This window comes from Heterodontus francisci, chromosome 14, assembly GCF_036365525.1.
Source record: "Heterodontus francisci isolate sHetFra1 chromosome 14, sHetFra1.hap1, whole genome shotgun sequence".
Taxonomy (NCBI): Eukaryota; Metazoa; Chordata; class Chondrichthyes; order Heterodontiformes; family Heterodontidae; genus Heterodontus; species Heterodontus francisci.
In genome coordinates this window covers 108,594,244-108,621,767 of record NC_090384.1, presented here as the reverse complement: position 1 = coordinate 108,621,767, position 27,524 = coordinate 108,594,244, and the positions used below count along the sequence as shown (strand labels likewise).

General features: G+C 46.9%; 1 protein-coding gene across 2 annotated transcripts in view; it reads left to right on the top strand.

Annotated features, from left to right (window-relative positions):
• The window catches only part of irf7 (interferon regulatory factor 7), a 62,925-nt gene extending 39,908 nt beyond the window's left edge, over positions 1 to 23,017 (top strand). For both annotated transcript variants that reach the window (XM_068046747.1, XM_068046746.1), the window contains 7 exons: positions 339 to 475; positions 6,436 to 6,496; positions 8,430 to 8,567; positions 9,430 to 9,585; positions 10,852 to 11,220; positions 12,739 to 12,851; positions 18,299 to 23,017. In XM_068046747.1, the coding sequence (XP_067902848.1) occupies positions 339 to 475; positions 6,436 to 6,496; positions 8,430 to 8,567; positions 9,430 to 9,585; positions 10,852 to 11,220; positions 12,739 to 12,851; positions 18,299 to 18,469 (1,145 nt within the window). In that variant the 3' untranslated portion in view covers positions 18,470 to 23,017. The remainder of the gene's footprint in view (positions 1 to 338; positions 476 to 6,435; positions 6,497 to 8,429; positions 8,568 to 9,429; positions 9,586 to 10,851; positions 11,221 to 12,738; positions 12,852 to 18,298) is intronic.
• The last annotated feature ends 4,507 nt before the right edge of the window (positions 23,018 to 27,524 follow it).

Sequence of the window (27,524 nt, the reverse complement as noted above, 5' to 3'; positions counted from 1 at the left end):
CTTCTATAAAAGCAAAATACTGCGGATGCTGGAAATCTGAAATAAAAACAACAAATGCTGGAACCACTCAGCAGGTCTGACAGCATCTGTGGAAACAGAAGCAGAGTTAACGTTTCGGGTCAGTGACCCTTCTTCGGAACTGAGTTCACTGACCCGAAACGTTAACTCTGTTTCTCTTTCCACAGATGCTGTCAGACCTGCTGAGTGGTTCCAGCATTTCTTGTTTTTATTATGGCCTCCTTCTATGTTGTTTCATTCTTTGATTCTAAATAATTATAAAAAAATTTTTGAAACCAAAGATTTGGTGTTAAAATGCCTTTTCAATGCTGTGATTTCAGATCCAAGAATGGGTGGAGCTTTGGAGGAAGATGATAATCTTGAATCGAGCCTGTACATTAGTCCCGAGACTAACCTGAGACAGCCCGACTTCACACACCACACACCCCAGCACTGCTTCACAACATTCCAGCTTCAGGTATGGTGGGTCGGAGACACTTTCTGCTCAACACAAAGCTATTAAACAGAGATAACCGAATTACACAAAGTTCAAAATCCGGGCAAGGAGCAGGAAGTGGTGATTCTGGCAGGAGTTATTGGATCAATGAGCTTTCCAGATAATAATTGAAAGCTCTTTTGTCTTTTTAATGCTAATTCACCACATTCCTGCATTCCTTTTGTCAATAACTCTCTCTCTTTTAATTGACTTTGGACCCATGGCCAACTGGGGAAAATTCCACATTCTCAGAATCTTATTCTGGGGAGCAGTTTTATTTCAGGATACCTTTTAAACTGGATGAGCTCAATTTGTGATATTCTGTTCTCTTGTTCTAGACTCCCCACTGAAGGAAAAAGGCATTCTCGATAAAGCCTGTCATGATTTTAAACATCATGATCATCCCTTAACTTCCTAATCTTCAGCAAGCAGAACACAATTTGACCCGGCACTCATCGTTGTGGTCTGGGTGTGGCTCAGTGGGTATCTCTCTCGCCTGAATCAGAAGGTTGTGGGTTCAAGTTCAGTACCATAGACTTGAGCTCATAATCTAGGCTGACACTCCCAGTGCAGTACTGAGGGAGCACTGCACTGTCGGAGGGTCAGTACTGAGGGAGCATTGCACTATCGGAGGGTCAGTACTGAGGGAGCGCTGCACTATCGGAGGGTCAGTACTGAGGGAGTGCTGCACTGTCGGAGGGTCAGTACTGAGGGAGTGCTGCACTGTCGGAGGGTCAGTACTGAGGGAGTGCTGCACTGTCAGAGGGTCAGTACTGAGGGAGTGCTGCACTGTCGGAGGGTCAGTACTGAGGGAGTGCTGCACTGTCGGAGGGTCAGTACTGAGGGAGTGCTGCACTGTCAGATTGTCAGTACTGAGGGAGTGCTGCACTGTCGGAGGGTCAGTACTGAGGGAGTGCTGCACTGTCGGAGGGTCAGTACTGAGGGAGTGCTGCACTGTCGGAGGGTCAGTACTGAGGGAGTGCTGCACTGTCGGAGGGTCAGTACTGAGAGAGTGCTGCACTGTCGGAGGGTCAGTACTGAGGGAGTGCTGCACTGTCAGATTGTCAGTACTGAGGGAGCGCTGCACTGTCGGAGGGTCAGTACTGAGGGAGCGCTGCACTGTCGGAGGGTCAGTACTGAGGGAGCGCTGCACTGTCGAAGGGTCAGTACTGAGGGAGCGCTGCACTGTCGGAGGGTCAGTACTGAGGGAGCGCTGCACTGTCGGAGGGTCAGTACTGAGGGAGCGCTGCACTGTCGGAGGGTCAGTACTGAGGGAGCGCTGCACTGTCGGAGGGTCAGTACTGAGGGAGCGCTGCACTGTCGGAGGGTCAGTACTGAGGGAGCGCTGCACTGTCGGAGGGTCAGTACTGAGGGAGCGCTGCACTGTCAGAGGGTCAGTACTGAGACCCCTTCTGTCCCCTTAAAAAATCGCATGGCACTAATTTGAAGAGTGGGGGCTTCTTCCTGGTGCCCTGGCAAATTTTTATCCCTCAACCAACATCACTGAGAAGGAGATTATCTGGTTATTTATCACATTGCTGTTTGTGGGATCTTCTTGTGTGCAATTTTTTTTATGTGAGCATCACTGGCAAGGCCAGCATTTATTGACCCTCCCTGATTGCCTTTGACAACTGAGTGACTTGCTAGGCCATTTCAGAGGGCATGTAAGAGTCAACCACATTGCTGTGGGTCTGGAGTCACATGTAGGCCAGACCAGGTAAGGACAGCAGATTTCCTTCCCGTTAGGACATTAGTGAACCAGATGGGTTTTTGCAACAATCGATGATAGTTTCATGGCACCATTACTGAGACTAGCTTTCAATTCCAGATATCCTTTTAAAAATTGACTTTAAATTCCACCAGCTGCTGTGGTGGGATTTGTAACTGTGTCCCCAGGGCATTAGCCTGGGCCTCTGGATACTAGTTTAGTGACATTACCATTGCACCACTGTCTGCCCAGTAAATCTTTGCTACTGCATTTGTTAACAACCCAAAAAGTGATTAACTGGCTGCAGCATCTTGCGGTTGTGAAAAGTGTTCTGTAAATTCAAGTGTTGCTTTATTTTGCATGCTCAGAGTCTGGTAATATACAACAGGACTGACAGTAACATCTTAAACTATGGTATATTGACCAGAGACTGCTTTGGATGACAACTAGCATTTCCAATATATTCTCAAACATGGTCTATATCACATTATTGATGGGAATGTTTTATTGCAGGTTAAATCCAATAATCAGACTTGGTTACAAATAAGACAAGTAGAAAGAAGCAGCAAAGTACAAGATAATCCAAATGCTTTGGTTATTTTTGTAGATTTCAAGTGAATCCTGCTGCATGTTACATGGGAGGTGGTGCAGTGATTTATGACTTTACCCCCTTCTCGGGACTAAACCTGAACAGGCGTACATCCTCATGAATCTCCTTTAAGTTCAAACCAGACAAATTCTTAGACACTTATTTGGGTCCAAAGAACTTAAATAGTCTTCCCACAAAGAAATAAAATTAACAGAGAATATTACCATCTTTCGGATAGCCTATTTTAAAAATAATTATGGATAAGTGCTAAATATCCCAGATATAAAGGTCTGGGAAGCTCTCCTCAATATGTATCTCTCCACTTAGAGACACAGAGAGGGGGTTCTTGTAGTTGTATACAGAATACTACATGAAACAATTTATTAACCTTTCTATATTAAAGAATTGAACATGCAATACATTTTTAATTGGATAAGTATATCACAATATCAACTATTACTAAGAGATGTAGCACATAATCTTATTTCTAACATAGAATCCAAAAGTTTAACCTGACTAATGTTACAGCAAAATATCTTAGAATATCCATCAAAATTTAAAGTAAACTTTTATCTTAAATTCCCCGAGTAAACCATAGGATGAGAAGTATTGATGAGGATTCAACACTTCTAAGTTTTGTTTCAGAAACTCTCATGTTTATACTGTTTCTAAGGTATCATCTGACCTTTTAGCAGATAGGTGTTACCTTTCTGTGTGTGTCTTTCCTGCTCTTGAAATCCATATTTGCTAGTATCACTAACTAACATCTCCACTTAATGTTTTGCTGGGATTCCCTGCTCTTGAAGTTGTCAGCGTTTATCTGGTCAAAATGTTTATAATTGTGTTTACCTGACCTCTTGTTCCTGTAAGTACTATTCCATTTATTGTTTTATTATCTATAATTGTGTTTTTTATGGTACCTTGTAACAACCTTTTGAGTCGATCTGTCCACATCACCAACACTGTCAATTAAGTTTATTGCTACGTCTTAGTGATGTCACACAGGATATTTCAATGTGTGTTTATCCTCCAAGTCCTGAGCAACAGAAACACTGAAATGGATTTAGCAACTTAAAAGGTGTTTCTGCGTCACGTTCTATTGTAACAGGGACCTTGAAAGACCTTGAATTTTTTAACTCTACCTTCTTAAAGGGAAATTTCAGTGAGTCTTAAAAACCTTAATACCTTAATTCTGAAAGGTATAATGTAATAACTATATCTAAATTCTGCCTAATTAAGCCTATTGTGCCAATGTTTCATCACAATTGGAGTTGCAGTTATTTCTCCCCCCAAGTTGAGGCAAATTAAGGAACTAGGTCTCCTTTACATTGGGGAGACCAAACACAGACTGGGTGATCGCTTTGCGGAACCCCTCCGCTCAGTCCGAAAGCAGGACCACGAGCTTCCGGTTGCTGGCCATTTCAACACACACCCCTGCTCTCATGCCCACATCTTTGTCCTGGGATTGCTGCAGTGTTCCAGTGAACATCAACACAAGCTCGAGGAACAGCATCTCATTTATCGATTAGGCACTCTACAGCCTGCCTGAACATTGAGTTCAATCATTTCAGAGCATGATGGGTGCCCCCTTTTTTATTTGTAGTTTTTTTTCTTTCTTCTTTTTATTTTATTTTAGTTTGTTTCATTATTTACCATGTGCCTGCCCACTTTTTTTCTCATGTTTATGCTTTGGGCCAGGGCTGTTCAGTCTTCTGTCCATTAACACCCTCTCTGCACTAACACTTTGTCTTTCAGCACACCATTAACACACCCTTGGCCTTTGCTCCAGGACCTTCTGGTCAGTTATTCTCAGTGATCCTGTCCGATCAACACCTTCCCTTTTGTTATCTCTTGCCCCCCTCCACTCCCTCCCTCCACTTTCATTTGCTTAAAACCTATTACATTTCTAACCTTTGCCAGTTCTGATGAAAGGTCACTGACCTGAAACGTTAACTCTGTTTCTCTCCACACAGACACTGCCAGACCTGCTGAGCATTTCCAGCCTTTCTTGTTTTTATTAAGGAACTAGGGACTGCGGCTGTTTCTCAATGATATAACGATGTTAAAGACAGCTCACTTAGTGATAAATTAATTCATTTCAATCCCAGGCAATTAAGATATTAACCCTATCCAACACTTCAGATAATGGGACTCTCCTGACATGTGCACGTGATGGTCAATATTCTCTTTGAAAGCTGGACCTCCTAGAATAAAGCTCTTGCTAGTTCAGTGAGGTGAGATAATGAATTGCATCTACTTACTCCAGTCACCCCGCACCTTTATATTTAGTGTTTGATTGACTCGCCACCTTTATTGCAGCAGTGTCCATGTACAGAGAGTGACATTAACAAAAAGGTTGCTGTTTCTCTTTGAAACTGGAGCTGTTTGAGCCTGTTTGTCACAGTAATGGATCAAAAGAAACTCTTCCTTTATGATCAGCTAGCTGATGCCATTATTTATTTACCCTATTCAATATCATTTTAAAAAAAGGTACAAAGCATTTTATTTGTCATAGATTAAATAACCAGAGTATCAGATATCTTGTAAGACATACAGCATCACTAATTCTCTTTCCAAATGAAGGAACAATCTATTTCTCCAATTACAACCCATGGTGGGAAAAGTAAGGAAGAGCAATTTGCATTTCTGTACCACGGTTCACCACTTCAGGATATCCCAACTCTCTTCACAGCCAATGAAGTGCAGCCACTGTTCCAATGTAGGAAATGCAGTTTACACACAGCAAGACCCCACAAACAGTGCTGTGATAATTCCCAGATAATCTATTTTAGTGTTGTTTGAGGGAATAAATATTGACCCAGGACAGTGGGGAGAATTCCCTGCTCTTCAAATAGTGGCCATGGGATCTTCTCCATCCACCTGAGAGGCCAGACCGGGCCTTGGTTTAATTTCTTATTTGAAAGACACTACTTTGACAGTACAGCACTCCCTCCGACAGTGCGGTTCTCCCTCGGTGCTGCCCCTCCGACAGTGCGGTTCTCCCTCGGTGCTGCCCCTCCGACAGTGCGGTTCTCCCTCGGTGCTGCCCCTCCGACAGTGTGGTTCTCCCTTTCTCCCTCGGTGCTGCCCCTCCGACAGTGCGGTTCTCCCTCGGTGCTGCCCCTCCGACAGTGCGGTTCTCCCTCGGTGCTGCCCCTCCGACAGTGCGGTTCTCCCTCGGTGCTGCCCCTCCGACAGTGCGGTTCTCCCTCGGTGCTGCCCCTCTGACAGTGTGGTTCTCCCTTTCTCCCTCGGTGCTGCCCCTCCGACAGTGCGGTTCTCCCTCGGTGCTGCCCCTCCGACAGTGCAGTTCTCCCTCGGTGCTGGAGTGTCAGCCTGTATTTTGTGCTCAAGTCTCTGGAGTGGAATTGAACCCATGACCTTCTGACTCAGAGGTCAGAGTGTGTCAGACCCACTGAATCACGGCTGATGTCTTACATCATCCCTTTTGACAAGGGGAGTAGTGAAAGTTCCGCCTGTGTAGTGATTGTAAACTGCTTGGCAAACGCACACATTCATGAGAGAAGCAATGTGAGTATCATCACTTTGTGATGTAAATATGATGGGTTCTGTTGAAGAACTTGGTGATTCGGGGCAGTTAACAGACTAAAGTACAGATGTGTCCCTTTGCTTCTGTTCAATTAGGAACAGCTGGATGAATGCATTCCCGATTTTGGGTTGATGAACCTGTCAGACAGCCCTGCAGGTTAGTGCCTTACTCCTCTATACTGGGGGTGTATTACCTTGTTGAAGTTGGGCTGCGTGAAATCCTGGAGTGGAGAATCCAGTGGGACACGGGACTAGTCATTCCTTCCCTAGTGTGTCAGTAACCAACTGCCTGCATAGCCGACCCAGGCTATCACAGCAGGACCAAGCTGTCTTCTCCCTGCCAACAGAGGCTAAACTACTGAAGAATTGAGGAAGATGCTTTTTGGATGTTAAAGCCCTGATTTTAATCCCGGACGCTGGTGTAAATGGGGTAAGCGGGTAGTTAAAATGGCAGATGGGGGTCTGCACCATGCGCTCCCAGCACGAGCATGCTCAATTTTATTATTACTTTGCATAAACCCTTCTCTGGGGCAGGGGGTTACACCCCAGGCTGGCGAGGGAATAATTACAATGGGTGATGTCATTGGTGCCGCATTTTAACTTCAAAGCCCAGGAAACCCACACGGTGTCGAGACAACAAGTGACACCTAGAGGCAAACCACAGCAAGGTCAGAAGAGGCCCAGGTGGGGATTGTAAACCTCAGGGTCCATCATCTAGCCTGGAGCTCTCTCTAAACCCCCATCTCCAGACTAACTGGGGGCAGGGGGGAATTTTATCTCCAAAATGGGTTGGTTCGAAGCAACTGGGGGGTAAAAAGTTACAATTCTTAACCTGTCTCCAAACTACCCACCTCTGGGTTCATTGGAGGCAGTACAAGGGGCAGGGAGCCAACTGGCAGCTATTAGATGGGTTTGTCATTTAAAATATGCTAATGAATGTGACAGCCTCTGATTTAACCCTGAGCACTGGATTTCCCAAAACCTCAGGAAGGTCGGCAGCTGAGCGAATGTCCAGAGTGTTTTGGGTGTAGGTAAATGCCTTTACATCCAGGATGAGCAGGAATACTTTACTCCCCACCCAGCCTGCACCCCCTTCAAGCTCCCACTGACCATCAGACCCACACCCTCCCCCCCCTCCCCACCACCATAGGAAGGCCCCCGTCAACAGGAATCAGGAACCTCCCCCAACCCTCTGCCCAGGCCTTGCCACAACCCCTGGGTCATGGATCAGACCTGCCTGCTCCAGAGTGCTTCCCCCCACCATGACTGGAGTGTCAGGTATGTCAATCAGACTCACCACCAGGCGGGGAACCTGTTGAGGAGAAAAGATACACAGTGCAGAATTAAAACTCACAGCATCCTGAGAAACTCAGGTGTCCCCTCTGAAACGCTGCTCCACCAAACCCTCCCCACCCCTCTCCAATCCGCCTGCACACAACCCTCCCCTGTTAATACCCAGGCCACCAGGTTGGGAGTTCTTTCCTTGGGTCCCCCAGCTTCTGCCCCAAAGGTAGTCTTCAGTTATCCAGAGCTCTGCTCCGAGAGCACGAGGAGCAGTGAGTTCGCGGGTGAGCGCACTGGGAGCAGTGAGATCGCGGGTGAGCGCACTGGGAGCAGTGAGTTCGCGGGTGAGCGCACTGGGAGCAGTGAGTTCGCGGGTGAGCGCACTGGGAGCAGTGAGTTCGCGGGTGAGCGCACTGGGAGCAGTGAGTTCGCGGGTGAGCGCACTGGGAGCAGTGAGTTCGCGGGTGAGCGCACTGGGAGCAGTGAGTTCTCAGGTGAGCGCACTGGGAGCAGTGAGTTCGCAGGTGAGCGCACTGGGAGCAGTGAGTTCGCAGGTGAGCGCACTGGGAGCAGTGTGTTCACACCTGGAGCTCAGGAAGGAGATAATGGCCTTGGCGGGAGTGCAGCACAAATTCACCAGGATGATGCAGGGGTTGGAGGTTGGGGGTTTTGAAGGTTTGTGGGAGCTTGCTGTGTACAACATGGAAGAATGACTACATTAACAAGTACTTTACTGACTCTGATGTTCTTTGGGACATTAGTGAAAGGTGATATTAAAAAACCTTTTTTTTGCCTTGCTGTTAAAGAGCGAATGACTGTTGGCCCATTGCACGCAGCAAACTTCTATAACCTGCCAATGGATGGACAGAGCAATCTACAGGTGCCTCTGGGCACTCCTGCCCAGGAAGTTCTCAATGTGTCCCCGGCCCAGGTCGTGCCCAGCGGTAAGTAAGGAAAGATGTTCAGTCACATGTACAAATAACGAGGGAATTGGGTCGAGGGGATTCACCTGCCACCCCCACCTCAGCTTCAGCTTGTCGGTACAGTCTGTGATCATTACCCTAATCCACTGAAATCCACCCTAACCCCTCCCACCACCACCCCCCCTCCCTCCGACCCACAACCCTGATGTGGGCCTTGTCCTGGGTATGGGAGCTAAATAGTACCCATTACACCATTGGGGCCTTCTCTCTGGCCCCTCCCAGTCCCTGGAGGGTAACGGGGAGTATCTTGGATCCTCTGATCTTAACTTGTCCTATTCCGATCCTCCAGACAGAGATGGGCAGGTGTGGAATGGCTGCTGCCTTTTCAGCACAGACGAGAGGTACACGTGGCAGAAACATTTCCTCTGCCCTCATCAGCAAGCAGCTCATACCCGGGCTTTGTAGCTGCAGAGACCCCAATCCTCCAGGGAAGCTGCAGAGATCTCGGGGCAGGGTAAAGAGGCTGTCGACACCCATCACCTAGTGCTGTGCCCTCTCACCAGGCCTGTAAATATGAAGCATTAGACTGGACTTAACATAACCTGGCAGCTGGCACTGAGCCGAGTGTGCAGATCACACACTCCTGTTTGCTGCACTGCCCAAGAAAATAAGTGAGCCGACAAATCATCAGTTCTTTGACCTGCTGACCTCAGCTCCCAATGCACCAGGTCTGACGGAGAGGAAATTCCATCTGATCACACACCCAGGAATGTCCAATTAGAATTGACTTGGGGCCTTTCCCATTAGGTATTGTTTGGAGAGATTTTGCATGTTAATTTGTCTTGTTTATCACTAAATCATTGTGTTATGTTTCTAATATTAGACCAGCGGTGGGAGGCAGTACTTGATCCAGCTTCCCACCAAATGCCCAATTTGGCTCAGGAAGTGGCAGTACAGTTTCCTGCTCCACATCTCCCTCTGAATCCGGATCCAGAAGTACAGCTGGAAGCTGCAGCCCCTGTTCAACACCTTCCACAACGTACGTCAAGAAGAACAACAGCTGAACTCTGTACCAGCTTGTCCTGTCTTTTGTCTTTTGTATTTAGAAACAAATATTTTTATCGGAATTTTTAGACAGAACAGAAAGACTTGCATTTCTATAGCGCCGTTCACAACCTCAAAGACGTCCCAAAGCACTTTCCAGCCAAAGAAATACTTTTAAAGTGTAGTGGCTGTTGTAATGTAGGAAACATGGCAGCCAGTTTTCACACAGCAAGATCCCATAACAGCAATGTGATAATGACCAAATAATCCCTCAGCACTGCCCCCTCGGGCCCCGCAGTGCTCCCTCGATACCGCAGTGCTCCCTCGGCACTGCACTGCTGTGTGAGCCTAGATTATGGGCTGACATTTCTGGAGCGGTATTTCACCCATTTTATCTTCTGGATATTTCCTGTGAAGACAAGTCTGGGCATGAACTGGGTTGACTGATTAGGCTGTTCTGCTGTAACATTCTGCGTCTATGTCTCAGTCCGATAACCTGCTCAGTATCAGTCTCGGGACTAACCTGTACTGACCTAGTGCAGGATCATCTGCGTCTCTCACCAGCTGGAGACACTTCAGCAATTGGGGCCTTGTTTGTTCTGTAACCCAGTCTGAAATGGTTTGGGGGGCTTGTCCAAGCTCTCTTCCTGTCGTTCACTCAGAGCCAGCACAAGGAACATTAAAAATTGCTGGCTTTTGTTTGAATTAGAGGAACAGGTGGAGGCCATTCGGCCCCTCATGCCAATTCTGCCATTCAGTTAGATCATGGCTGATGTGTATCTTAACTCCATCTACCTGCCTTGATTCTGTAATTCTTAATCCCCTTACCCATCAAAAATCTATCCCTCACAGTTTCAACATTTCCAATGGACCCCCACCCCCTCAGCCTCATCAGCTCTTGGGGGAGAGAGTTCCAGATTTTCACTGCCCTTTGTATGAAGAAGTGCTTCCTGACGTCACCCCTGAACGGCCTGGCTCCAATTTTAGGGGTTTTGCCCCCTTGTTCTGGACTCTCCCACCAGAGGAAATAATTTCTCTATAACGACCCTATCGAATCCCTTAATCATCTCAATGAGATCACCCTTTAATCTTCTACATGTGAGGGAACTCAAGCTGAGAATATGAAAGCTTTCCTTCTAATTTAATCCTTTTAGAGCTTATATCATTCTGATTACTGAATCTGATTGATACCCACTCAAACAACTTGTCACAGGGCAAATTCAAAGCAGTTTGCTGATTAAACCTCTTCCTCTTTGTGCAGTTACAAGTGATCTTGACATTACCATTTACTACCGTGGCAAAGAAGTCCTTCAGACCACGGTTAGCAACACTCTGGGCTGTCGCCTGTACTATGATGAAAGTGATGAGAGATTCGCTCACCTACAGCACATCAAGTTCCCGAGTACCGAGGAGATAAACGATCACAAACAAAAAAAATTCACCAATCGTCTCTTGTCAAACATGGCAGGAGGTCTCCTCCTGGAATATAAAAATGGAGACTTGTACGGCAGGAGACTGGGCAAGTGCCAAGTCTTCTTCACTCGCTCAGAGACCTCAGAGAATGAGGATTCACAGAAGCTGAACCGAGATGAAGAGACCAAAATATTCAACTTGAAAGATTTTCTAAGGGGTGAGTTTCCAGTTGCTTTGTTTCTGTTGTAGAATTTTAAACAGCCCTGACTTCCCCATAACTCCCAAATGTTGGTGGCTCTCAGTCAGCCTCCCCTTTCCTTGGAGAGGGATCCCTTTCCTTCTCAGTAACCTGACAAAGGCTAATATTTTTGCACCGACATGCATTTTTCCACAACACCACTTCCCCATTGTCATGGTAACATACATGTGAACATATGAATTATGAGCAGGACTAGGCCACTCGGCCCCTCAAGCCTGCTCCGCCATTCAACAAGATCATGGCTGATCTGTTTGTAACCTCAATTTTACATTCCCACCTACCCCCGATAACCTTTCACACTACCCCCCCCCCCCCCCCCCCACCTTGCTTTTAACATCCATTCAACATCCTTGAATAAGGATATATTTCACTCATTCGGAGATTTGTTTATGGAGGGGGTGTGCTTGCTGACATTTACTCACGTGTGGTTTTACTACCTTGCCCATTCCCAGGGAATGTTGTTTGCAGCCAACAGACTCAGTACTTCCAAAAACTGCTCCTCAGACTTAAAGAAAAGCTCTTTTGTAAAATTACCTTTTCTTTTAAAATTAAGCTATTCTAGGGGAGGTGGTGGCATAGGGGTCATTTCACTCTATTGGTAATCCAGAAGCCCAGGCAAATAGCCTGAGGACCAGAGTTCAAATCCCACCATGGCAGCTGGTGAAATTTAAGTTCAATTAATTAATAAAAATTCTGGAATTGAAAATTAGTCTCAGTAATGGTGCCATGAAACTATCATTGATTGTCATAAAAACCCATCTGGATCACTAATGTCCTTTAGGGAAGGAAATCTGCTGTCCTTACCTGGTCTGGCCTACATGTGACTCCAGACCCACAGCAATGTGGTTGACTCTTACATGCCCTCTGAAATGGTCTAGCAAACCATTCAGTTGTCAAAGGCAATAAGGGATCGGCAACAAATGCTGGCCTTGTCAGTGATGCCTATATCCTATGAAAGAATTTTTAAAAATGTGGATCAAACCTTTAGCTCAGTCCTGGGGGAGACGGGGGGCTGCAGACAGTCCTGGGGAGATGGGTTTGGGAGCCCATAAAATCCTCCTGCTGTATAGGATTAACCCTCTATATGGGCTGGGAGAATGTGTGTGTTCACATTGCAGCCTGTCAAACTGTTAATCAGCCTGTGTTAATCTCAATGGAATGCTTCCACTACCTCAGTGTTTTCCAAAAGTGGAGAGTGAAGAGTTGAGAACAGCAGCACCATGTAGAAATCACATTGTCCTTAAAGTCTGATGGAACATCTTTCAATGCACTTTCCCACATTCTGTTTGAATGGGAATGCTGCGTTTACACCCTCACCAATTCTCCATTGGTTTCATGGAGACTAAAATCAGGCAGGATGTGAATCCAACATTGTCCTCAATCCCATAGCTTTCCCGTCCAGCCAGAAAACTCACCCTCCGATTGTCAGACTGTAGTTAAAATGAAACGACTAAAACACAATATCTTTTTCTTCAGAATGCATTGAGTTCACTCATCAGAGAGGTGGAGTGCCGTTCTGCTCCATCTTCCTGTGCTTTGGACAACAATTCCTGGTGGGAAATCAGAAGAAGAAACTCATCCTGGTCAAGGTGAGAGTCTTACCCAATCCAAAGGGAATTCCAGGGAAACTTCTTTAAAGAAAGACTTGCATTGTGTATCACCTTTCAACCAATGAAATTTTGTTTGAAGTGTAGTCCGTGTTGTAATGTAGGAAACCCAGGAGCCAATTTACACACAGCAAGATTCCACAAACAGCAATGTGATAAATGATCAGATAATCTTACCCAGAGAGTGGTGAGAATGTGGAACTCGCTAACACAGGGAGTGGTTGAGGTGAATAGTATCGATACATTTAAGAGGAATCTGGATAAACACATGAGGGAGAAAGGAATAGAAAGATATGGTGATAGGGTGGGATGAAGAGGGGGTGGGAGGAGGCTCATGTGGAGCAGAAACACCAGCACGGAGCAGATGGGCCGAATGGCCTGTTTCTGTCTTGTATGTTCTCTGTAATTCTATGCTGTATAGAATGTGAAGGCTTTAAACTGATAGATATTCTAGTGATAAAAGCATCGAGCAACTTATTTATCTGCTCTTTAAATAGTGTTGACGATGAGATTTCTTGGGCTGTTTCCTTGATTCTGGTTTGGTTTTCAAAATTTACTTTTTTAAAAGTATTTTAGAAGCAGGTAGAAGTGGAATGAAGGAGATCCTCGTGGGGATTTTACCTTCTGGCAGGTGTTCCCGCAGCAGTGTGAGATCACAGTGAAATAAAAACAGAAATGCTGGAAATACTCAGCAGGTCTGGCAGCATCTGTGATTTTTTTAGATTTAGAGATACAGCATTGAAACAGGCCCTTCGGCCCACTGAGTCTGTGCCGACCATTAACCACTCATTTATACTAATCCTACACTAATCCCATATTCCTACCACATCCTCACCTGTCACTATATTCCCCTACCTCCTACCTATACTAGGGGCAATTTATAATGGCCAATTTACCTCCCAGCTGCAAGTCTTTTGGCTGTGGGAGGAGACTGGAGCACCCGGAGGAAACCCACACAGACACAGGGAGAACTTGCAAACTCCACACAGGCAGTACCCAGATTTGAACCTGAGTCGCTGGAGCTGTGAGGCTGCGGTGCTAACCACTGCGCCACTGTGGTGAGAGAAGCAGAGTTAAAGTTTCAGGTCAGTGACCTTTCATCAGAACTGGCAGATATTAGAAATGTAAAAGGTTTTAAGCCAGTGAAGGGGGTGGGATTTGGTGGGGAAGGGAACAAGAGGGAAGGTATGTGATAGGGCAGGAGAGATTAAATAAAAAAGCTGTCCTGGGACAAAGGCAAAGAGCGTGTTAATGCTTGTGGTGAAAGACAAAGCATTAGTCCAGAGAGAGTGTTAATAGCAGAATAATGAGCAGCTCTGTCTACATGAGAAACAGGCACATGGTTAAAAAATAAAATAATTTAAAAAAGGAAAATATGAAAAAAGGCCAGTCATGCTCTGAAATTGTTGAACTCAATGTTCAGTCCGTAAGGCTGTAGAGTGATTAATCAAAAGATTAGGTGCTGTTCCTCAAGCTTGTGTTGATGTTCACTGGAACACTGCAGCAGGCCAAGGACAGAAATGTGGGCATGAGAGCAGTGATGGGGTGGGGTGTTGAAATGGCAAGTAACCAGAGGAGCAGCACCTGATCTTTCGATTAGTCACTCCACAGCCTTGTTGGTTCAACATTGAGTTCAATAATTTCAAAGCATGACTGTCCTTTTTTTCATCTAATTTTTTTCTTTTTTTTAACCATGTGCCTGTTTTTCATGTAGACAGAGCTGCTCATTATTCCGCTATTAACACTCTCTCTGGACTAATGTGTTGACTTTCACCACAAACGTTACCACAAACGTTAACACATCCTTTGCCTTTGTCCCATGACAGCTTTGTTATTTAATCTCTCCTGCCCTCTGCCCTATCACACACCTTCCCTTTTGTTCCCTTCCCCATCAACACCCCCACCCCTCCCTCCCCCACCTCACTTTACTTGCTTAAAACCTAATTCTTTTCTCACCTTTGCCAGTTCTGATGAAGGGTCATGGACAAAGACGAGAGTGGTCCTAAAGGAAGAGTGCTAAATTGGGGGAAGGCCAACTATACCAAAATTCGGCAGGAGCTGGGAAATGTAGATTGGGAGCAGCTGTTTGAAGGTAAATCCACATGTGATATGTGGGAGGTTTTTAAAGAGAGGTTGATTAGCGTGCAGGAGAGACATGTTCCTGTGAAAATGAGGGATAGAAATGGCAAGATTAGGGAACCATGGATGACAGGTGAAATTGTGAGACTAGCTAAGAGGAAAAAGGAAACATACATAAGGTCTCGGCGGCTGAAGAAAGACGAAGCTTTGAAAGAATATCGGGAATGTAGGACCAATCTGAAACGAGGAATTAAGAGGGCTAAAAGGGGTCATGAAATATCTTTAGCAAACAGGGTTAAGGAAAATCCCAAAGCCTTTTATTCATATATAAGGAGAAAGAGGGTAACTAGAGAAAGGATTGGCCCACTAAAGGACAAAGGAGGAATGTTATGCTTGGACTCAGAGAAAATGGGTGAGATTCTAAACGAGTACTTTGCATCGGTATTCACCGAGGAGAGGGACATGACGGATGTTGAGGTTAGGAACAGATATTTGATTACTCTAGGTCAAGTCGGCATAAGGAGGGAGGAAGTGTTGGGTATTCTAAAGGGCATTAAGGTGGACAAGTCCCCAGGTCCGGATGGGATCTATCCCAGGTTACTGAGGGAAGCGAGAGAGGAAATAGCTGGGGCCTTAACAGATATCTTTGCAGCATCCTTAAACACGGGTGAGGTCCCGGAGGACTGGAGAATTGCTAATGTTGTCCCCTTGTTTAAGAAGGGTAGCAGGGATAATCCAGGTAATTATAGACCGGTGAGCCTGACGTCAGTGGTAGGGAAGCTGCTGGAGAAGATACTGAGGGATAGGATCTATTCCCATTTGGAAGAAAATGGGCTCATCAGTGATAGGCAACATGGTTTTGTGCAGGGAAGGTCATGTCTTACCAACTTAATAGAATTCTTTGAGGAAGTGACAAAGTTGATTGATGAGGGAAGGGCTGTCGATGTCATATACATGGACTTCAGTAAGGCGTTTGATAAGGTTCCCCATGGCAGGCTGATGGAGAAAGTGAAGGCGCTTGGGGTCCAAGGTGTACTAGCTAGATGGATAAAGAACTGGCTGGGCAACAGGAGACAGAGAGTAGCAGTAGAAGGGAGTTTCTCAAAATGGAGACGTGTGACCAGTGGTGTTCCACAGGGATCCGTGCTGGGACCACTGTTGTTTGTGATATACATTAATGATTTGGAGGAAAGTATAGGTGGACTGATTAGCAAGTTTGCAGACGACACTAAGATTGGTGGAGTAGCAGATAGTGAAGGGGACTGTCAGAGAATACAGCAGAATATAGATAGATTGGAGAGTTGGGCAGAGAAATGGCAGATGGAGTTCAATCAGGGCAAATGCGAGGTGATGCATTTTGGAAGATCCAATTCAAGAGTGAACTATACAGTAAATGGAAAAGTCCTGGGGAAAATTGATGTCCAGAGAGATTTGGGTGTTCAGGTCCACTGTTCCCTGAAGGTGGCAACGCAGGTAAGTAGAGTGGTCAAGAAGGCATACGGCATGCTTTCCTTCATCGGACGGGGCATTGAGTACAAGAGTTGGCAGGTCATGTTACAGTTGTATAGGACTTTGGTTCGGCCACATTTGGAATACTGCGTACAGTTCTGGTCGCCACATTATCAAAAGGATGTGGATGCTTTGGAGAGGGTGCAGAGGAGGTTCACCAGGATGTTGCCTGGTATGGAGGGCGCTAGCTATGAAGAGAGGTTGAGTAGATTAGGATTATTTTCATTAGAAAGACGGAGGTTGAGGGGGGACGTGATTGAGGTGTACAAAATCATGAGAGGTATAGACAGGGTGGATAGCAAGAAGCTTTTTCCCAGAGTGGGGGTTTCAATTACTAGAGGACACGAGTTCAAAGTGAAAGGGGAAAAGTTTAGGGGGGATATGCGTGGAAAGTTCTTTACGCAGAGGGTGGTGGGCACCTGGAACGCATTGCCAGCGGAGGTGGTAGATGCGGGCACGATGGAGTCTTTTAAGATGTATCTAGACAGATACATGAATGGGCAGGAAGAAAAGAGATACAGAAGCTTAGAAAATAGGCGAAATGTTTAGAGAGAGGATCTGGATCGGCGCAGGCTTGGAGGGCCGAAGGGCCTGTTCCTGTGCTGTAAGTATCTTTGTTCTTTGTTCTAACCTGAAACATTAACTCTGTTTCTCTCTCCACAGATGCTGCCAGACCTGCTGAGTATTTCCAGCACTTTTTGTTTTTATCTCAGATTTCCAGCATCTGCAGTATTTTGCTTTTATTTTAGTGAGGTCACAGTGATTTTAATGGCAGGCTGACTTCCCACCCTGAAAGGCTCCTTAGACAGAACCTCCCAAACCCGCCACCTCTACCATCTGGAAGGACAAGGGCAGCAGACGCATGGGAACACCACCACCTGCAAGTTCCCCTCCAAGTCACACACCATCCTGACTTGGAACTATATCAGGGCTTGAACTTCCAAAGATTTAAGGCCAGAAAATAATTATTTCTAAACAGGGTCCCCCTTTTTATAAAACACTGGTTAGGCCCCAGCTGGAGTGTTATGTCCAATTCTGGGTGCCACAGGGCGAATTTTACAGTCCCACCCATGTTGGGGGTCGTGGCGGGGGGGCCAGAAAATGCCTCTGGGAGAGGCCTGCCACGGGTCTCGACGCCAGGAAGGCCCAACCCCATATTGCTGGCAGCGGCGAGGCCTCGCGGCGTCCCCCCGCCACTCGGCACAGGGTCCAAATTTAAATAGTAAAAGTGCCAAATTAATTATTTAGCCACTCCCTCCGTCGGTCCCAGTGCGATATTCGTGCTGGTGGCTGACACTCACACACCTTCGGATCGCGGTGTGGAGATCTGATGTGGGACATTGAAGGGGAGAGGGGAGCAGTTAAATATTTCAGTGCAGGGTGAGGGGGAGCAGGTCAAATGTATCTGGTCTAGGGGGTGGTGGGAAGGGTTAAAGGTTAACATTTTTGAACTTTATAGGGGAAAGGTTGGGATCACAAGTTAAGTCTTTTAGTGGGGGAAGAGGGCAAGTAATGAATCTGATGGTCCTGGGTGGGTGTGGGGGGGAGAGGGGGTTGGTGGGCAAGGGTCAGGATAACTATTTGATTTTTCAAAGTAATGGGGGGATGGAAGCCCTTTAAAAATGCCGTCAGTGTCAGTGCGGTGGTGCCTGACGCCATTGCCAGGGATGAACCACCAGGCTCCTCCTTATCATTTAGCGGTTCAACCTGGGCGATGTGATAATTTTAGTTCAAAGCATGGGCCTAATAATGGTAACCATTGGTAGAATTTGAAAGTCTTTGGTTTTTCCTGTGAGTAGCTGAAGCTCATTTCCTCAATGTGTTCTATCTGTTTCTGTCAGGTTGTTCCTAAGGTTTGTACCATGCTGATTGAAATGGCCCATCAAGGGGGAGCCTCCTCACTAACCAGTGAGAATGTCAGCCTTCAACTCTCCAACACATCCTCCATCGAGAACCTTCTGTCTTTAATCAAAGAAATAGAAAACATGGATGTTGACTTAGAGTACATGTAGCACTGCTCACAAAGGCTTCAAATTAATCCCACCTAAAAAATATTCTGTCACGATTCCTAAAATTCTTATCCAGAAGTAACTTCTAGAAACCGTTTTCAAATCTTTGTGCATTGGACTCTGGGCGAATCTTAAACTTCATCTTTTCGACCTGGGCAGAGTGTTTATTGGACCTTTTTCCAGTTACTAGTCAAAATATTTGGACCAGTCGCAAGTGTTCGAGAAGTCGGATCAGAAGGTGTTTCTTGGTCTTCCAGTTGTTGCTAATAAGGGAAAACGACATTCAGAAGATCAGTTCAAATCCACATGTGAGTTTGCTCCAACGCTATCTCCATTAAAGGAAGGAATCAGCAGAAAGTATCCTTAGTGAAGGAAGACATTGTGAGCTACAGTGTGACACTCAGGTGGAGAAACTGGAAACAAAGATAGAAACAATTTGTATTTCTATAACGTTTTCCACAACCTCAGGATGTCCCAAATTTCTTTACAGCCAATGAAGTAGTTTCTTTTTGAAGTGCAGTCACAATTTTTTTCTTTGGCCTCCTTGTCTCGAGAGACAATGGGTAAGCGCCTGGAGGTGGTCAGTGGTTTGTGGAGCAGCGCCTGGAGTGGCTATATAGGCCAATTCTAGAGTGACAGACTCTTCCACAGGTGCTGCAGAAAAATTTGTTTGTCGGGGCTGTTACACAGTTGGCTCTCCCCTTGCGCTTCTGTCTTTTTTCCTGCCAACTGCTAAGTCTCTTCGACTTGCCACACTTTAGCCCCGCCTTTATGGCTGCCCGCCAGCTCTGGCGTACGCTGGCAACTGACTCCCACGACTTGCGATCAATGTCACAGGACTTTATGTCACGTTTGCAGACGTCTTTAAAGCGGAGACATGGACGGCCACTGGGTCTGATACCAGTGACGAGCTCGCTGTACAATGTGTCCTTGGGGATCCTGCCACCTTCCATGCGGCTCACATGGCCAAGCCATCTCAAGCGCCGCTGAATCAGTAGTGTGTATAAGCTAGTAGTGTGTCACTATTGTAGCAGCCAGTTTGTGTACAGCAAGATCCCACGAGCATCATTCTGATAAATGGCCAGGTAAAGCACACAATATAGAAATGGGGCCATAGATTTAGAACAGTCTGGCACAGGGCTACATTTGAAATGCTTTTTGCTCACCAGCCTACTCTGAGGCTTTGTTTTAGAAAATAGTGAAAATAAGTATTTCTGAAAGAATTGTGATTTTTATTTATAAAATTAACTGTATTTTTGTAAATTTAAAAGTCCTTCTGATTTCCCCCACCCCAAACCAAACTCTGCTTCAAGAGATCCTTCAGCCAATTACAGTCCACTATCCTGCTTTGAAATCAGTTGTAAATCTTTTCTCACTATCCATGGGATGTGGGCATCGCTGACAATGTAGCATTTATTGCCCATCCCTAACTGCCCTTGAGAAGGTGGTGGTGAGCTGCCTTCTTGAACCGCTGCAGTCCATGTGGGGTAGGTACACCCACAGTGCTGTTAGGAATGGAGTTCCAGGATTTTGACCCAGCGACAGCGAAGGAAAGGCGATATAGTTCCAAGTCAGGATGGTGTGTGACTTGGAGGGGAACTTGCAGGTGGTGGTGTTCCCATGCATTTGCTGCCCTTGTCCTTCTAGTTGGTAGAGGTCACTGGTTTGGAAGGTGCTGTCTAAGGAATCAGCAAAATATTTTGCTAAATGGGCTTTTTTTCACAAAAACATTGACAAAGGAATCCACGAAGATCAGGTGAATCTTCCTGATTGGAGAGGGTGGAATGAGGGTAATACTAGCCCCAGTCAAACAATTTCTCTCACACCAGATTCATGCTGAGGCACAAAACAAACTTCAACTTGTTTATTTGTTTCAAACTTTAAGTGTTTAAAAAGCTTGCTATGTGACCATGAACACTGAGGCCCTGTCACAGGGAGTATAAATCCACCTTGTATGTTTCTGGTTAACTTAAGTTCAATGAGAGCTGGAACTGCCCAAGTTTACACAGGAGCAGCAGTGTTGGGGTTAATGAGCTGTTAACCCTGCAGTTGCCAACCCTCCAGGATTGTGCTGGAGTCTCCAGAAATTAATGATTAATGTTGATCAGTTGCTGTAGAATCTGCTGGAGATGGATATTGGGGATCACCCTCTCGTTCGGCTGAGGGTGAGAGTTGGAGAATAAACACACAATTCCCACATGCAATTGCTCCAATTCCCCATCTTTAAATATCATTCACTGTAAAATAAACACTGACTCACTTACAACTAGGGAGTTAGAAAGGGCGGCACAGTGGCGCAGTGGTTATCACCGCAGCCTCACAGCTCCAGGGACCCGGGTTCGATTCCGGGTACTGCCTGTGTGGAGTTTGCAAGTTCTCCCTGTGTCTGCGTGGGTTTTCTCCGGGTGCTCCGGTTTCCTCCCACAAGCCAAAAGACTTGCAGGTTGATAGGTTAATTGGCCATTATAAATTGTCATTAGTATAGGTAGGTGGTAGGGAAATATAGGGACAGGTGGGGATGTTTGGTGGGAATATGGGATTAGGGTAGGATTAGTATAAATGGGTGGTTGATGTTCGGCACAGACTCGGTGGGCTGAAGGGCCTGTTTCAGTGCTGTATCTCTAATCTAAAAAAAAAGGTCCATCAGTGTCTGTTTGAAAAGAAAAAGCAAGTCATTGTTTTGGTGGAGAAATTTGTCTGCAGCAATTTGATAAACCTCCTGCGTTCAGGGTCTGTGGTGAGGGAGGACGGAGAGTTTACAGTGCACGTCTTGAAAATCATCTCTTCAAATAATATTTTCTGTTTGTCAGAAGCAGGTGTGGATTCCATGGAGTGAGTAGAGTCTGATGCTGCCCTATTCTGTGATAAATTCCTTTATTTGCTCTAATCAGAGGGTGTGAGCCCTTTCATTGTATTGGGATGGGGTCAGTTAAGGGTGTTGGGGAGGAAATTTCACAAACACATTAAACATCTCTAGGCTGTGCTCAAAGTTTAATTTCACTCCATCATGATAGAACAGACTGGAAGTGTGATGCAATCTTCAAATTTGATAATTTATTTTTTTATTTAGTTTAATATTGCTGCTGCCTTTTATGGAAACTTCAACTTTTTTGAGAGTTGATGCGATTTGATTTTGAAAGAAATGTTAAAGTTGAAAACCTGATCCATCTCATCAAAGAAGGCTTCACTGACAGGCACAGTAACCATGCTCCTCTCTTTTCAGAGAGTGACGTTTACAGAAAGTCCTCATGTAGGGTGGAGTTAGAAATGTTTACAACAAATGATATAAGGGCTTCCTTTTAAACTGTGAAATAGGTCCTAATTGTACTGATCTGATCAGCACTGTGTGACAGTGTAAACAGCAGGCTATAGCATATTGCATTATATTTATTAATTTCAGTAATTCCTAGATGAGAATTTGCACAAAAGTATCATGTTCTATTTAATCTCACAGATGGTTGAAATTTTTGAATTACCTGTTTAACAGGCCTCTCCACATGCCTGCTTTTAACTTTCAGTAATAATGGATCGATCACCTGTTATCCAGCTCACCTCATTTCCCCCTCCATTCACCCGGGAAGGTCTGGGTGGGAGGGGGGTATATGGGGACATTCCAAGACGGGTCTCTGAGTACTGCTGATCAGCTGACATTCTCTCGTGTCGTTAGCACGTTTTCAGTCCAAGACACCAGCGAATCGTCATTGCCCAATCTCACTGGAAAAGCAGGTTGGGAACAAGCTGATTGGATTCCATTTGTGCTTGTTGCTCGTTGATCAAATTGAGGGGGGTGGGGCAGATGGTAGCGATTTGGTTAAACGGTTACATCAATCTGATCAGGGTTCCCAATCAGCTTTGGGAATGGAATAGGTGCTCATTTAATGAAGATGGGATTTGTTCTACATTCAGTTATGGGGTCACAGATCCCAAAAACAGGCTAACTTGTTTTACCAGACATTGGTAGCAGATAAACAATTGCCCCATTTCCCAATGGAATATTTTGGGAAGAGGTTTATTGAACTGAGGCGATCAGGTTATTGAAGAATTGGATAGAATTCAGTTTAGTAATGTTCCACACATGCTGTGGCACTCCAGGATCAGAATGGTACCTGGTTTTGGTGTAAGTAGTCAATCTGAATTAAATCCACATTCAGCACTCCTTGTAATCCAGGTGTCAATGTCTTGTGGGGGAATGGGTGCTTGTGCATTTGGGGCATGTGCTGATTGGATTTAACAGCCTCTGACTATTAACAGGGTTGTGTCGAGGGGAAGGGGAAGAGAAGAATGCACATTCCAAAGGGCACTTGTCTCACTGACCATCAGGTCTCCTTTGATCAGGAGACAACACGTACAGTCAGATGTCCCCATCACTCAATCCCCATCAGTCTCTGCACTTTGAAAACACCCTTAGCTCAGCCTAACAAAACCTGAGCACGTTCATTGGGTCTTTAAAGGTGAAATGTATATATTCTTCAATGTCTATTTCTTTATCTTTTATATCTTTGCTGTTTAAAATTTTGCTAAGAGTTTAATAAAACATGAGTAAAATTGCAAGTCCTGTGTTTTCTTGGATTCACTAATTATTTTCCGTAACGTTTTCCATCATTAACCTGCGATGTTTGTGCATCGAGCACTTATTTACAAAAACCGGGAGCCTGCCCACTGCTCCAGTGATGTATCCAGTAAACCGGGAGCCTGCCCACTACTCCAGTGATGTATCCGGTAAACCGGGAGCCTGCCCACTACTCCAGTGATGTATCCGGTAAACCGGGAGCCTGTCCGGTAAACCGGGAGCCTGCCCACTACTCCAGTGATGTATCCGGTAAACCGGAAGTCTGCCCACTGCTCCAGTGATGTGTCCGGTAAACCGGGAGCCTGTCCGGTAAACCGGGAGCCTGCCCACTGCTCCAGTGATGTGTCCGGTAAACCGGAAGTCTGCCCACTGCTCCAGTGATGTGTCCGGTAAACCGGGAGCCTGTCCGGTAAACTGGGAGCCTGCCCACTGCTTCAGTGACGTGTCTGGTAAACTGGGGGCCTGTCTGGTAAACCCGGAGCCTGTCCGGCAAACCAGCAGTCTGCCCCTGCTCCAGTAATGTGTCCGGTAAACTGGGAGTCTGCCCACTGCTCCAGTGATGTGTCCGGTAACCCGGGAGCCGGCTTGGTAAACCGGGAGCCTGCCCACTGCTTCAGTGACGTGTCTGGTAAACTGGGGGCCTGTTTGGTAAACCCGGAGCCTGTCCGGCAAACCAGCAGTCTGCCCCTGCTCCAGTAATGTGTCCGGCAAACTGGGAGCCTGTCCGGCAAACCAGGAGTCTGGCCCTGCTCCAGTGATGTGTTTGGTAAAGCGGGAGCCTATTTGATAAACCAGAAGTCTGCCAACTGCTCCAGTGATGTGTCTGCTAAACCGGGAGCCTGTTTGGTAAACCGAGAGCCTGTTCGGTAAACCGGGAACATGGCCACAGCTCCAGTGTTGTGCCCAGATGCTTCCACCCCTATGGTTTTTGGTAGACCTCGAATTTCACCTCATTAAGATGTCCCACAGTTGTTTCGAATGGTCGTCACTGTTGCTAAAGAGCAAGATCCTACACCAGCCCTGAGACAAATAACCAGTTAATCCAGTTGCACATATTCCATATAACTTTAGTTTTACATTATATCCAAAAGACGGCACCTCTGAAACTGCAGCACTCCCTCAGTGCTGCCCCTCCAATAGTGCAGTGCTCCCTCGGTACTGCCCTTCCAATAGTGCAGTGCTCCCTCGGTACTGCCCCTCCAATAGTGCAGTGCTCCCTCGGTACTGCCCCTCCAATAGTGCAGTGCTCCCTCGGTACTGCCCCTCCAATAGTGCAGTGCTCCCTCGGTACTGCCCCTCCAATAGTGCAATGCTCCCTCAGTACTGCCACTCCAATGGTGCCGTTCTCCCTCGGTACTGTCCCTCCAATAGGGCAGTTCTCCCTCGGTACTGTCCCTCCAATAGTGCAGTGCTCCCTCGGTACTGCCCCTCCAATAGTGCAATGCTCCCTCAGTACTGCCACTCCAATGGTGCCGTTCTCCCTCGGTACTGTCCCTCCAATAGGGCAGTTCTCCCTCGGTACTGTCCCTCCAATAGTGCAGTGCTCCCTCGGTACTGCCCCTCCAATAGTGCAGTGCTCCCTCGATACTGCCCCTCCAATAGTGCAATGCTCCCTCAGTACTGCCCCTCCAATAGTGCAATGCTCCCTCAGTACTGCCACTCCAATGGTGCCGTTCTCCCTCGGTACTGTCCCTCCAATAGGGCAGTTCTCCCTCGGTACTGTCCCTCCAATAGTGCAGTTCTCCCTCGGTACTGCCCCTCCAATAGTGCAATTCTCCCTCGGTACTGCCCCTCCAATAGTGCAGTGCTCCCTCGGTACTGCCCCTCCAATAGTGCAGTGCTCCCTCTGTACTGCCCCTCCAATAGTGCAGTGCTCCCTCGGTACTGCCCCTCCAATAGTGCAATGCTCCTTCGGTACTGCCCCTCCAATAGTGCAATGCTCCCTCAGTACTGACACTCCAATAGTGCAATTCTCCCTCGGTACTGCCCCTCCAATAGTGCTGTGCTCCCTCGGTACTGCCCCTCCAATAGTGCAATTCTCCCTCGGTACTGACACTCCAATAGTGCTGTGCTCCCTCGGTACTGCCCCTCCAATAGTGCAGTGCTCCCTCGGTACTGACACTCCAATAGTGCAATTCTCCCTCGGTACTGCCCCTCGAATAGTGCAGAGCTCCCTCGGTACTGACACTCCAATAGTGCAGAGCTCCCTCGGTACTGACACTCCAATAGTGCAGTGCTCCCTCGGTACTGCCCCTCCAATAGCTCAGTGCTCCCTCGGTACTGCCCCTCCAATAGTGCAGTGCTCCCTCGGTACTGCCCCTCCAATAGTGCAGTGCTCCCTCGGTACTGCCCCTCCAATAGTGCAATGCTCCCTCGGTACTGCCCCTCCAATAGTGCAATGCTCCCTCAGTACTGCCACTCCAATGGTGCCGTTCTCCCTCGGTACTGTCCCTCCAATAGGGCAGTTCTCCCTCGGTAGTGTCCCTCCAATAGTGCAATTCTCCCTCGGTACTGACACTCCAATAGTGCTGTTCTCCCTCGGTACTGACACTCCAATAGTGCAATGCTCCCTCAGTACTGCCCCTCCAATAGTGCAGTGCTCCCTCGGTACTGCCCCTCCAATAGTGCAGTGCTCCCTCAGTACTGCCCCTCCAATAGCTCAGTGCTCCCTCGGTACTGTCCCTCCAATAGGGCAGTTCTCCCTCGGTAGTGTCCCTCCAATAGTGCAATTCTCCCTCGGTACTGCCCCTCCAATAGTGCTGTGCTCCCTCGGTACTGCCCCTCCAATAGTGCTGTGCTCCCTCGGTACTGCCCCTCCAATAGTGCAGTGCTCCCTCGGTACTGCCCCTCCAATAGTGCAATGCTCCCTCAGTACTGCCCCTCCAATAGCTCAGTGCTCCCTCGGTACTGTCCCTCCAATAGGGCAGTTCTCCCTCGGTAGTGCCCCTCCAATAGTGCTGTTCTCCCTCGGTACTGCCACTCCAATAGTGCTGTGCTCCCTCGGTACTGCCCCTCCAATAGTGCAATGCTCCCTCGGTACTGCCCCTCCAACAGTGCAGTGCTCCCTCAGTACTGCCCCTCCAATAGTGCAATTCTCCCTCGGTACTGCCCCTCCAATAGTGCAGTGCTCCCTCGGTACTGCCCCTCCAACAGTGCAGTGCTCCCTCGGTACTGCCCCTCCAATAGTGCAGTGCTCCCTCGGTACTGCCCCTCCAATAGTGCAATTCTCCCTCGGTACTGATACTCCAATAGTGCTGTTCTCCCTCGGTACTGCCACTCCAATAGTGCAATTCTCCCTCGGTACTGCCCCTCCAATAGTGCAATGCTCCCTCGGTACTGCCCCTCCAATAGTGCAATTCTCCCTCGGTACTGACCCTCCAATAGTGCAATTCTCCCTCGGTACTGCCCCTCCAATAGTGCAATTCTCCCTCGGTACTGCCCCTCCAATAGTGCAATTCTCCCTTGGTACTGCCCCTCCAATAGTGCAATGCTCCCTCGGTACTGCCCCTCCAATAGTGCAATTCTCCCTCGGTACTGACCCTCCAATAGTGCAATTCTCCCTCGGTACTGCCCCTCCAATAGTGCAATTCTCCCTCGGTACTGACACTCCAATAGTGCAATTCTCCCTCGGTACTGACACTCCAATAGTGCAGAGCTCCCTCGGTACTGCCCCTCCAATAGTGCAGAGCTCCCTCGGTACTGCCCCTCCAATAGTGCAGATCTCCCTCGGTACTGCCCCTCCAATAGTGCAGATCTCCCTCGGTACTGCCCCTCCAATAGTGCAGTGCTCCCTCGGTACTGCCCCTGCAATAGTGTAGTGCTCCCTCGGTACTGCCCCTCCAATAGTGCAGTGCTCCCTTGGTACTGCACTGTGGGTGTCCATCTGCATTTTGTGCTTCAGTCTCAGGAGAGACTTGAACCCCTGACCAAGTCTGGGAACTGAATATTCACGGATATTCGACATTTAGGAAGGACAGGAAAAAGGAAGAGGTGGTGTTGCACTGATAATGAGGGATGGGATCAGTACTATAGTAAGGGAAGTCTCAGATCAGAAGAACAAAATGTGGAATCTATTTGGGTGGAGCTAAGATACAGGCTATTTTAGATCTAGTATTATGTAATGAGAAAGGGCTAATTAATAATCTTGTTGCAAAAGAAACTTTCGGGACGAGTGACCGTAATATGATATAATTTTACACTATGTTTGAAGGTGAGGTAGTTCAATCTGAAGCCAGGGTGTTAAATTTGAACAAAGGAAATGATGAAGGTATGAGGGGCAAATTGGCTGAGGTGGATTGGGAAAATACATTAAAAGGTATGACAGTGTGTAGACAATGGATAGTCTTGAAAGAAATATTACATAGTTTACAGCAACTAGACATCCCTTCAAAACCCCAAAAGTAAAGGCGGTCAACTTTGGCTAACAAAGGAAGTTATGCATTGTATAAGATTAAATGAAAAGGCCTATAAAATTGCCAGAAATAGTCG